General features: G+C 36.7%; 2 protein-coding genes across 3 annotated transcripts in view; one reads left to right on the plus strand and one right to left on the minus strand.

Moving 5' to 3' along the window:
• Nucleotides 1-2,977, plus strand: part of rnf165 (ring finger protein 165) — a 17,273-nt gene extending 14,296 nt beyond the window's left edge. Inside the window, exons 2-5 of the mRNA XM_015381432.1 lie at nucleotides 955-1,079; nucleotides 1,273-1,368; nucleotides 1,468-1,571; nucleotides 2,680-2,977. Coding sequence (XP_015236918.1) covers nucleotides 955-1,079; nucleotides 1,273-1,368; nucleotides 1,468-1,571; nucleotides 2,680-2,797 — 443 coding nt within the window. The 3' untranslated portion in view covers nucleotides 2,798-2,977. The remainder of the gene's footprint in view (nucleotides 1-954; nucleotides 1,080-1,272; nucleotides 1,369-1,467; nucleotides 1,572-2,679) is intronic.
• Nucleotides 2,978-9,610: 6,633 nt separating this feature from the next.
• Nucleotides 9,611-12,787, minus strand: part of loxhd1 (lipoxygenase homology domains 1) — a 40,703-nt gene continuing 37,526 nt past the window's right edge. Inside the window, exons 40-42 of one of the 2 annotated variants that reach the window (XM_015381428.1) lie at nucleotides 11,059-11,191; nucleotides 10,686-10,841; nucleotides 9,612-10,561 (exon numbers count right to left, since the gene is read on the minus strand). In XM_015381428.1, coding sequence (XP_015236914.1) covers nucleotides 10,081-10,561; nucleotides 10,686-10,841; nucleotides 11,059-11,191 — 770 coding nt within the window. In that variant the 3' untranslated portion in view covers nucleotides 9,612-10,080. Of the gene's footprint in view, nucleotides 10,562-10,685; nucleotides 10,842-11,058; nucleotides 11,192-12,787 lie in introns of both variants that reach the window. The other variant, XM_015381427.1, reaches the window with a different exon arrangement.

Consider the following 12,787-nt stretch of genomic DNA (forward strand, 5'->3'; position numbering starts at 1 on the left):
AAAAAAGTACTCCAGAGTGTTGTTCAGCATGGGGGTGAGTAGAAAATGAAGGCTAATCATGTTTTGGGTGTACTATTCCTTTAAGGAAATTAGGCCATGCCTTTATTACAACCCATCTTGATTATTGCAATGCACTTAGTGTTGTTGATTGATCATTGATCATTCTCTGCACAGAGTGTTTAACCTATCATTATTTGAGATTTAAAGTGATCATAGTTACTATTCTTAGCCATGCTGACCCTGAGGAGTGGACCCTATGAGGACCTCCTGATAGTTTCTTGTGAAATATGAAATGTCCTGACTTAACAAAAAAACAAAAATATATATTTTGTCGCAGTGTATGCTCCTGACCTAAAGGGACTCTAGTAACGTATGACATAATTAAACCCTTCACCACACAAAGTAAAACTGAGCAGCAACCTTCAGAAAGATATGACTGAATAAAGACACACTAAAGAATTAAATTATAGAATTAGAAACTTACTTTTCAGCAATTATCAAAATAACATAGAGCATCACATGCCAGAAATACCCCCCAAAAATCAGGCAAGAAACAAGGAAAACTTCAGAAGTACAAAGTTGTAAATGAGTTAATTTAGGACTGAAACTGTTCATATTGATAGCGTTAGGTTTGCAGCAATCTTTAAATGTTTATCAATCTAAGACGGAAGATGAAGATTGGTCCATCACGAAAGCTACGGAATATGAATTTATTGAACAGGTTGTGTGTTTTTACTGTTTTACTCTTCTCTGTTCTGCAACTGCTAAGCTATTCACCAACTCACTGACTGTTTACAGTATATAGTTTGATTTTTTCCTTTTTTTTGTATAAGTATCCCAGTATGTGATACTTATGTTTGTCTTTTAGCTAGCCAAACCTTGTAATAGACTATACCTATGGCAACATCTTCCATTTTTTGTCAACTAAATTTGAGTTAATCTAATCCTGTAAATGCTTTTTTTTTCTTTTTCAGGTTGTTCATGAAATTAGAAATTACCCATATCCTCAGCTGCATCTGTTGGCCCTGCAGAGTTTAAATCCTTCAAGGCACGCCACTGCTGTGCGGGAAAGTTATGAGGTAAAACCTTCAACTTTGAAATGTATAAACAGTGAATATCAATATCTACTTGCTTTGCATTCTTAAGTAGCGGTCTGTTTCTAATCAGCTTTGTCTGTCTTCACTTTAAATAAGAAAAATTCTCACCTTATTGTACTATTTCTGTTTTTTAATAGTATGTTATCATCCTAATTAACATGTCCTGTTTGAACAGGAGCTGTTGCAGCTTGAGGACCGACTGGGAAGTGTCAGCAGGGGAGCAGTCCAGACAACAATAGAAAGATTCACTTTTCCACACAAATACAAGAAGGTATTGCAGATAATCGGACCAACAAAGAGGCACAAGCATTATTATTTTAGATTAGTGTGAAATATGCTTTTATCTCTGTGGGATCTGATCTGCTAACAGAGAAAACCTCTGCAACTAAAGATTGGAGAGGAGGAGGAGGAAACAGACGTGGATGAGAAGTGCACTATCTGTTTGTCCATGCTGGAGGATGGAGAGGATGTCAGGTAGGTGACGCTCTATAACTGCAAAATAATTAGAAAAGTTTTCTTTTGTCCCTCTTGAACTAAACCAGGAGATCAATAAATGTCTAATGATTGCTTTATCTATTAACAAATTGTTCATAAATCTTAAATTGTAATTCTGGGAGCCAAATGGAAACGAGATGCACAAAGTTGGTAGAAGTGTAAAGCCGACAGTTTGCTCAGTTTTCACTGAATTATGCTTTGTTCTATACGGTTGCTAGGCAACTACAGAAGCAGATGTAGCTGACGATGAGAAAGAAATGACCCAATTCCAATCCCTCAATTTATCCATCTCAGTAAAAATCAATGACACTTTATTTTAAATCTTTTTTCATCATGAACAAAATCTTTTTGTTCTGAATGTGCCTTAAAATTAGACGCACGGCCACAAATGAACTACTACAGCTGAAATATTACAGGAAGTCACTGTTTGATGAGAAAATAAAAGTAAAGAAAAATCTTTTCTGCATGGATATGGAAAATTAAAACTTTGTTTTAATGCTAAAGCATTTCCATAACTGATTATTAACAAGTGAAAGCAGCTTTATGAAATATATTTTTATGTTTTTCTGCTCTGAAACATTATAATGTTTGTCAACACATGGCAATTAAATTCCTGGTTCTCTTTATTATTCCATCTCTTTATCCAAAATGTTGGCTTGTTTTCTGTGGCAAAAGTATTTGTGCTTTATTTGCCAACTACTTTTTAAACTTCAGGACAAAAAAATAAAAATAAAAAGGGTTATATTTTACAGACACTGAAATTTGTATATTTTACAAACTTCAGAGTGTGGATCTATTCCTTAAAGAATGATGCACATGGACATGAAACTCAAACCAAGTTGGAAACATAATCTTATGGGGAATAAGAACAGCACCCTGGGGGTAAGAAAGCGGCTTGGTTTTCAGCATAAGGGGTCCCAGCTGTCTGAGAGGTAAGTGGGTGGAGAATGACGACTGAACAGAAGCAACCTCTATGCCCGAATAAACAAATGTTTTTCCCCTGGCTTTAGAGGTTTCAAACTATCACGTAACTATGTTCATTAAGGGAGTCTATATGAATCCACTCTGCTGTCTCTATGTCTTCCAGGCGATTGCCCTGCATGCACCTCTTCCACCAGGGCTGTGTGGACCAATGGCTGGCTACCAGCAGGAAGTGTCCAATCTGTCGGGTTGACATCGAAACACAGCTGAACCCCGACAGCTGATGAGATTTGACTCCTTGTGATTCACTCACTCTTGTGTGATTCCTTTCTCTCTTCCATCCTGGCTTGCCGGTCAGCTCCCACATGACACAGTCCATGTGTGCCCTCCAAACCTCCCTCCCCCCACCTTAGTGGGTGCTTTGCCAAATGTCTCCAGACTTCACGCGGCAATGAAAAAAAAAATACCCTGTCTAATTAACGCTTTATTGAGCCAAGCTAGAACAGCATGAGAGGCTGAAAATGACTCTCTTTATATAGAAGCACATCCTTCTGGGAAGCAAACGACACTGGAACCCAAAACCACACACTTTCCTCATGTACACAGGGTTTACTTGTAGCTTGCTGGTTGTGAGTGGGGTGTTGTTGCAGTTGTGGTGTTGTATTGTAGGTAGCCACGGGCTGTGTAGCATGTCCTCAAAGCCATGACTCTCTGTCTGATCAGTGGAAAACACATAATCACACACTAAACTCTCTGCTTTCTCTCTTTCCTCTGATTCTGACACAGACATATGCTTAACAGATACTAAACTGCTCGGATGCCATGTTTACCCTAAAGATCTTTGTGGTCGTAGTAGAGTAGCAGTAACCAACAAGTGATATTTGGTGGACTATCGCCTTTTTGGGTCGAAGCACTAGCTAGCTAAGTGTTTTGATCATATCATACAGCTTTGACTTTTTGCAATACAGCCGTATTTTTTACCTGGGCGTTGTCATTTTAGTGGGTCTCTTTCACTCCTGTGTGACCAGAACCCTGGTGATTGGGTGGTTTTGTGTTTAAAATGTTACAAATAAGTAGAAAGTGTTTTTTTTTAATTGGTATGTTTTATAAAAATGCATTTGATTGCGTTGTAGCCTGGATCTACACACAGGTTTGGTGCGTGTGCGTGTGTGTTTATGTGCGTGCATGTATGCTCTGACCTGGTGTGTTTAACTAAACCAATATTTTCAGCGGCATGTCAACTTTGCTTTAAGAGTTAGGGGCAATATCTGTATTCAGACCACATAGGTTAGATACAGCAGCCGCCAGAGCTCTTATACAACATGAAACCAAAAAAAATGGGGACGAGGAAAAGAAGTTATCATGCACTAGGCATGGGCCAGTACGAGATTCTTGAGGTACGATAACAATTGATTTGAACTTATTATGGTAATTAGAGAGAACTTTTAAATAATTGTTTTAGCTTAAGACAGAATGAAAACAATTAACTCAACTTACTTCTGAAAAAAGAAAAAAATGATGTTTCGAGCATTAGAAACATAGTTTTAATATTGTTAATATTTACTTATCAGTTTTTTTAAACTTGCATTAGCTATCATTTATAGAAAAGACAAACTCTAGTAGTTTTCAGATGCTAATTGAGCACAAATGCCTTTATATTTTTTCACTCTGTTCAGTAGATTAACTCCAGCATCCATCTTTCCCTAAAACAGTGTAGATGCTTCATTATTTGCATGAATTATGTATGCAACAATCAGGACCAGCATTCTTAATTACAAACAAAAACTCTTTTGCAATGTCAATATTGATAAAAGCACAGGGGAATATGTACTTAAACTCCTGAAAATAACTCATAATTAGTCAAGCTCCTTCATCTTTTAAAGACCAAAAAAATTGCTGTGATTAGGTAAAGTACCAGATTTAGCTGCTTTTTCAATTGTTACAGTTGAAATTGGAGAGTTAAAAAAAGTATGTTGATCTGGGTTTATTTACTTTTTTGTTCTTTTATACTCAGTGTGAGAATGGCATCTGTATATTTGTTCATCTAGGAAATGACGTGGTAGGAAATATGCCAAGCGATTGACCAGGATGTCATGCTCTAATATGTTACCACCAATCATAAAAAGATGTAGGTATTGTATATTTTAGTTCTTGTACCTAAAATCCTAAATAAAGCCTTTTTGTTTTTCAGAATATGAAATTGCCTCAAATGTAAAGTTGATCTAGTCTGTAGCAGACAAACAAAAATGTGAGATTAGGCTTTTCCTCTGCAGGATTTCTGTTACTAACTTAAAAAAAAAAAAAAAAAGTTATTTGGTGGATACTTCTAAAGTAATATTTCAGCCACAGTTTATTAGACGTAACTTTTTTTAAGTAATATATTCCCCTGTGAACGGCACCTCACATGACAGAGCTTTGCATGAATATGTCTGTGTATGATTATTAAAACAATACAATTAAAAAAAAACTAATTGGATTTCAGACTAAACATGAAGCCTCTTGTGTACAATTAGCTATAAAACAAACTAGAAGTTGGAGAAAAAAACCTGCTTAATGAAGCTACCTGCTGTGGCTGTTAATTGGGTTGATTAGTAGCATGCTTCTAATCAACCCAATACTGGCACAGCCAGTATTGGGTTGATTAGAAGCATGCTACTCTAAGCTCCTTAATTGATGTTTTAAAACTGAGTTATATTATCTGAGTGATCAATGTTATTCATTTAGCTTATTCTTTCTATCATGATGATATATATTTTAACTGAAATTGTTTTTTTTTTTTTTTTATTAAGAAAGAAATTTGGTAAAGTCCTGCCAAATAGCTGATCTGCTGTGTGCAGCAACAAATAGGGGAAAGGGGGCATCATAACACCTTTCTGGGCATTTCAGTAAAATAAGTTTAGTCTGTAGGATAAAAAAATTTAGCAGTTCTCAAACTCAAACTTTTCTAAACCTCAGTACTAGAGACTGGCCCATGCCTATGATGCACTGCAGAGATACAGAAGAATGAAGGACCTAATTGTCCTTCTACCTATTTTGTACTTTAACTAGTCAAATAACAAAATAAAGTCTACTAGCAATGCATGTTATGTAGTTGATATTAAAAGTCACCTCGGGCAGCATTACCGTACCTTAATTGAAAGGGTACAAAGATTCCTGTGCATGACTTAGTTAATCTGAGCTCTGACCTTCTTCTCAACACTAACAAAACGAACATCAGACAGCGGCTGCTCCCCTGACTCGTAGCTTGTGTTCATCCTGTGCCCTTCAGTGACGAGGGTGGGATTATCTTGATGTTTACCTTATTGCCTATAAAGAGCAAGCACATATTACAATAGTTCTAGCAACAAGCTGTTTTCCTTGGAATTGCTTTGGATATAGATTAATGCAGTGCTTAAATGGGAGGGGAGCATTTTTTTTACATACTGATCCTGTGTGTTTGTGTGACAGGCCTCCCTTCGTGGTTGCTTTGCTGGTTGCTATGCTGTACTCCTAGAAAACATAGGGCGTGAGGCGACGAAGGCAGCCTCACTCTTGCAGTGCACACAGACGCAAGGTAAAGTAACAACAGGAAAACAACCCCCCTTTTTTTCCCCCCTCTTCCCTGTTCCACAAAGCCATGTGTTAAAAATCACTACTAGGACCTGCACTGTCCTATGCACTGTGATGGCAAAGGATCAGACCTTTCAATTCTCGTCTTGTGCACTGCGAGTGTTGACTCTGCCTCCTCCTTTAGTGGAGACATCTGTGATGAAGTTTTCATAGTTTACACAGGGTGTTGTCAGCTGAAATGCCTTAAGTATTTAACAATCATAATTTATTACTAATTGTAGATATTGTGGGGATGTATTTAATTTTATAGAGTTTTTTTAGAGAATGACTGAGTCATAATTTATTTATTTAGAAATAACACAAGAAAAGCTATGAAAAAAACAATTACCTCATTTTTGCATTGTTTGAAATGGGAATGCTTTGCATGCAGTTGTACTATTTGAACACTAAAAGTATATATATATATAAAAAAAGTACAAGTTTAAAAAAATAGCCCTGCTGTTTGATCTTTACAAGCTGGCTATGCGATGTTTACGGTCCCAGACTGAGCTACTGAGCCTGCTCTCTGTCTGTCTCCCATGTGGTGCTGTGGATCTTAGTTACATTCCATTTGATGCAATCTCTCTGATCCCCCATGCTGTGATGTGGACAACTGCAACAAAGTAAACTGGTCTTTGGTTTGTGATCTTTTTTTTTTGCACTCAATTGTTTGATATACGGAACCCTCTCACTGGCAAAAAAAACAAAAAAAATAATAATAATACTTTTAATGAATTAACTGGCTTTTATTTTATATGCTCTGCTTTTTACAGTGGACAGTCTTAACTTTTTTTTTTTTTTTTTTTGGGAGCATGTTCCTTTTTGTCACTCTTGTATCTGTCTTTGATTTTAGGAGTCTTAGATTTTTTTTCCAAAAACTTTGAAGTCATACGCATAACAAGTGCCTCGCTATCAGTGTTCTGAGATATTTCCAAAATACTGAAACCACTAACAGTCAGTCCATAATGCCACCCTGCCTTATTGGTTGCATAAATAATTGAAGAAGGAATCATGTGAATTCTACGTAAGCGATGGTTTAAATTTCAGTGATGTGGGGTTCTGTGAAGAGATTTTGAGCACTTAATAGGATCTTGAAATATTCATGCTTATTTTCAACACTAAAACTTTAACTAGTTGATATTTTCTGAAGTTTTTTTATGAAGTCTTTATTGATATATAGATCATAATGTAATGGCATTTTTATTATCTAATCTCCTGGGATTTGCAACTGGGAGTTTGGCAGCTTAAGTACATCCTTTTAGTTCTCTTAATTACTTTTTACTTACACAAAATGTGTTTTGATTCAGGCAGACCTTCAAAAAGGTTTTAATTGCTCCACCTTAAACACATTTTGAGGTTAGTGTTTCCAAAAAAAACAAAAATCTGTTTTAACATGTCAACTGAGAAAATTCTGGCATACTTTAAAGACAAATATGCATGATCTTCAAAGATTTAAAATAAGCATTGCTTGGCAAATAAAGAGGAAAAAGTCCATCCTGTAACTTATAGAAATTCATAGAAACCTTATAGAAACTCATAGGAAATTACATTTGCTTATTCTCTACCCAGAATTTTTAATGGCTTGCTAATAAACATATGATCTGCGTATTCATCAGGGCTTCCAGCAAAAAAAGTATGCATAAACTGTTCTGCTGATTTTACACATGCAATATGAAATTCTCCATGTTGGAAGTTCAGCCCTTATCTGGCAGATCACATTTAGACTTTAGCAAAAAACATAACAATCTGCTTAATTTTGCAATAGTTTTGATTCTGCAAAACTTTTTTTTCTGATCTTAATAAGCTAACACATGCATAACATTCTAATACCACTAAAGATTAAGTTAGGCTAAATGCACAAATAGCTATTTTGCAACCAATGGCTCTACAGATATGCTGCTCATTGCTTGCTAACTAAACAATCAAACCATGCGATGAGTGATAGGCAGCGCTTCTCTATTTATCAATTATACTTTTTACAACCAGATATATTTTCGGACACAAATTAATCTTTGTTGTAAGCGAAGACACAGTGTAAAAACTCTCTTTCAGGCAGTTGCATGTGGACATTCGGAATATGTCTTTAGGAAGACTTTATTCGTTGTGGAATTGTAACCTTTTAAACCTTGGAATACCTTGACTCATATGCTCTTCAAAGAACCCCTCTAAAAAAATAAAAATAAAATAGATCTACTCTCATTTAAACTTTATATGAAACTCTTAAAGTCACAAAGCGTCACTTGTAAAATAGCTTGAGGCATGTTTCCACTGATGTGTTTTCAAGCACTCAAGTGTTCATTTCCCATCTACTTAACTTTCCATCCCCCTATGCTTGGTACTCCTCCCACTCCTACTTCTTCTCACTTTTCCATCCGTCCACATTCAGTCTCATTGCTCTTCTCAGTTTAAGAGAAAAGACATGGATTACAAAGCACAAGTTTTTTCTAAAAATGCATGTTTTCTCAGGTGCCAGTACGGTCGCAATGGTTTAATAGTGTATTGTGAAAATATATACAAAGACTATGGGGGAAAAAAGGTAGATTTTTTTTTGCTGCTTGAATCCGAAGAACAAACACGAAGAGAAAACAAGCCAAAATGTGCCAGTGAAAGGGCTGCCGCCAATCTTGTGTGAAAATCTGCTGTTTAGCTGTGACTGCGCAATGTTTCCAGTATAGGATATTTTATCTGAAAACAGAAGTATTTATCATTAATATTAAAGCAATAGCGCATTAACAATGATGAGTGTGTCAATGAAGAAATGAGTGAAAATATTAGAGGTAAATGTTAGATTCACATGTGATGGAATTTTGTACTTTATTTATTATTTACTACTAATAATGACATAATGATTTTAAGGTTTGCATTGCTAAGCCCAAAATCTTTTTTTTTCATATTATTTCTAATTTCATTTCATGGCTTGTATACTATCCTTTTTTATGTGCTCTTTTTGTAATAAACTGTATTAAATTGAAAATATGTGGTTTTGTGTAATGTTATTTCTCTTGGATTTCTTCATGAAGCATTAAAGCTAAAATGAATACCAACATTTTATGGGTTAAAAAAAAAAATATTAAAAGTGGCTTACATTTCAATTAATGGCAAATATTTGGCATAACAATTTTTTTTTAATCTTGTTTTGGCTAAAGAAGAAACTGGTAATTGACCTATAACTTGTTATGACATTCAATTAGGTGATGATGGGAGATCTAACTAATGTTCTCCATTTAGCCCAGTGGCAAAAATTATCCAGCATCTTATTTCTAACTGTGGCTGTCTGATGGCATTTAGAGCTGGATGAATTGTTTAGGGTTAGATATGGACTGATTCACTCAAAGATAAGGTTTCTCCACAGTCTGAAAGAGCTTGGATCAAAGCTAAAAAGAAGATAGATGGCCCCAAAAATATAGTATTTCCTTTCCTGACACCGTTAGTTCATTTCTATATTCAAAGCCTGACAATTGCAAAAGGATCTACAGTAGATTTTTAGATTAAGCTTTATACATTAAAGCCTACAGTATACAGCCTATATACTTTATGTAAAGGAAGACTAACAATAATAACTTTTCCTTTAGGACACTAAAATATTACCACAAAACCTGCGTGTTTCTTCAGTTGAAAAGGCTTTTTCAATTTTCAGTCACATAAAAAAATCTATAGCTGGGGTTTATGAACCCACAAGACACTGGAACACAGTGAAATGAGTTATCAAGGTGATTATAAAACAATTTAATCTTTAAAAAAATTTATATTTACAAAAAAAAGTTCTGTGCACTAGGGATAAAAAATGGCACATTAACAGATTTCTTGATCAATCAACTTATTACCTTAACTTTTTCCCATTTTATAAAACCTGTTAATGGAAATATGCTCAGTTCCTGAGTTAAAGAAAACATACCCGAATTTGAATGGTTTTGGTTATTTGATATACGAGGTACTGTAAGTCCTTCTGCTTTTGGCCCTTCCAGAAATGTTTTGATTGTCAGTATTTTGGGTAGACCACTCTAGCAATCTGTCCGTCCGCTCTCTTGGTGTCCAGCCATTTTCCACAGTGGAAAATTGTGGTGACACCATTGGCTGTGTTGGTGATTTCCACCCTCTCCAGCAACCACCCGGGGCAGAGGCCAGAGTTGTCATGCTCCACTCGTACTCTTTGCAAATCGCCCATGTCCAGCATTTCTACCACAAACCGATCCGTCTGCCCGCGTTCAAAGAGGTTGCGAAACCTCTGCCGCAGTTGCCGGCTGCCTGAATCTCCGTTGGAGCCGTAGATGGTGATAAAAACATTGGCATCTGTTCCTGCTCCCTTTTCATCACCTGTGATGATGATGATTTCGTACTTGACGGGTACCAAGCTACGAGCTTTGCTTGCAAAACTCTCAATGGTCTTTGTGCACTCAAAGGTCAGGTGATCATCTCTCTTTGGAGAGAGTGGGATAAGGGCATTGCAGTGGAAGATGTACCTAAAGAGACAAGAAAGGAAAGGTGTAAAGTTTGCTGTCTACATAGAATCAAACTTATTAAGGTGTTGTTAGAGTGTTAGCAGAATTTGAATGTTTTCTATAAGAGTAGAAGCGGTTTTCGTACTTGTTTCCAAGCTCTTTTTCTGTTACAACAACCTCTTCTACATGCCAGTAAGCCTCCCCTTTCACTTTCTTCCCATCTTTGGGTGTGTGGCCCAGACAGATGGCAGCAATATCGCCAACATTCTTTGACGAAAACTCAAATCTGTCAACATTTCCCCTGAAAAGAAAATGTTTACAATTAAGCTGATTTAAATTTTTATTGTTAACTTTGGGGCCTATTTCCATGTTGTAAGGATACTGCAATATTATTATTGTGAGTGACTTTGGGTAGTGGTTAAATTCTTTTTTCTTGTGAGATTATCCTACTTGTTAAGGGAACACAAAATTAGGCTTTATCAGAAAAAAAAAAACTAGTTGGTGAGGAAAATACCTACCGTAAAAACCTCTTCTTCTTTGAGGAGTTCTCCATTACAAACTCTTTAGATCGGCACTTCTTCCCCTCGAGTACAATCCATGCATTCTCCTTGGTTTCTTCTGCGTCTCCAGTAGTAACGCAAATTTCATACTCTTTCAGAGACAAGGTGCAGAACAAAGCCACAGAAAATTATTTTACGCTTCTTGTATTTTAGTTTCATTATTTAGCTTTTGGATACAGAACCCTTTACACATATTATTCCATGGTTAAGAATCTGTTAACTCTAAAGATTCCACTTTGCAAGATAATTTCTAGTGTATTGATTACTTAGATTATATTTTATGCAATCATCGCTTCAGAGTCCTGCACCTTTTTGATGTTTCTCTGCTTCAACACCTGAACTAAATGGCTGAATTACCTCCTTAGCATGAAGTCAAGTTCTCAAGAGTGCTGCCAGTGACCTGATTATTTGAATTTGGTGTGCTGAAGCAGAGACACATATAAAAGGTGCAGGACAGCGGACCTTGAGGACTGGAATCCAGAAAGCCTGGTGTAAATTGACCAAAAATGGTTTAAGTTTCTTATACTGTTTACCAAACTGCATGGATGAGGGAAAAAAAAGATATGTAGATAGTGGGTTTGACTCATCTCTGCTATGCCAATAAGATAAAGAATATTTCACATCAGGTGCAATTCTGAACAGAAAAATACACTGCTTGGCCAAAAAAAAAGTCGCCACCTAGATTCAACTAAGCAAATAGGTATGAGCCTCCTTTTGGATAATTACTGCATGGGCGATTATCTTTCAGCTGGCAATAAGTTATCTAACCCCAACTGGTGCAATGACTTGCTTCTCATTTCCTAAACAACCATGTCGAAAGACAGATCCCGTGGTCGTGGAAAAGATGTTAAGTCTGTTTGAGAAGGGTCAAATCATTGGCATGCATCAAGCAGAGAAAACATCTAAAGAGATTGCAGAAACTACTAAAATTGGGTTAAGAACTGTCCAACGCATTATTAAAAACTGGAAGGATAGTGGGGACCAATCAGCTTCAAGGAAGAAATGTGGCCGGAAAAAAATCCTGAATGATCGTGATCGGCAATCACTTAAACGTGTGGTGAGATCAAATCGAAGAAAAACAACAGTAGAACTCAGGGCTATGTTTAATACTGAAAGTAAGAGCATTTCCACACGCACAATGCGAAGGGAACTCAAGGGATTGGGACTGAACAGCTGTGTAGCCGCAAGAAAACCACTAATCAGTGAGGCTAACCAGAAAAAAAAAAGGCTTCAATTTGCTAGGGAGCATAAAGATTGGACTGTAGAGCAATGGAAGAAGGTCATGTGGTCTGATGAGTCCAGATTTACCCCGTTTCAGAGTGATGGGCAAATCAGGGTAAGAAGAGGCAGGTGAAGTGATGCACCCACCATGCCTAGTGCCTACTGTACAAGCCTGTGGGGGCGGTGTTATGATCTGGGGTTGCTACAGTTGGTCAGGTCTAGGTTCAGCAACAGTATGTGCTTAAAGAATGAGGTCAACTGACTACCTGAATATACTGAATGACCAGGTTATTCCATCAATGGACTTTTTCTTCCCTGATGGCACAGGCATATTCCAAGATGACAATGCCAGGATTCATCGGGCTCAAATTGTGAAAAACTGGTTCAGGGAGCATGACACATCATTTTCACACATGGATTGGCCACTACAGAGTCCAGACCTCAACCCCATTGAGAATCTATGGGA

This window comes from Cyprinodon variegatus, unplaced genomic scaffold, assembly GCF_000732505.1.
Source record: "Cyprinodon variegatus isolate N-32 unplaced genomic scaffold, C_variegatus-1.0 Scaffold234, whole genome shotgun sequence".
NCBI classification, from domain to species: Eukaryota; Metazoa; Chordata; class Actinopteri; order Cyprinodontiformes; family Cyprinodontidae; genus Cyprinodon; species Cyprinodon variegatus.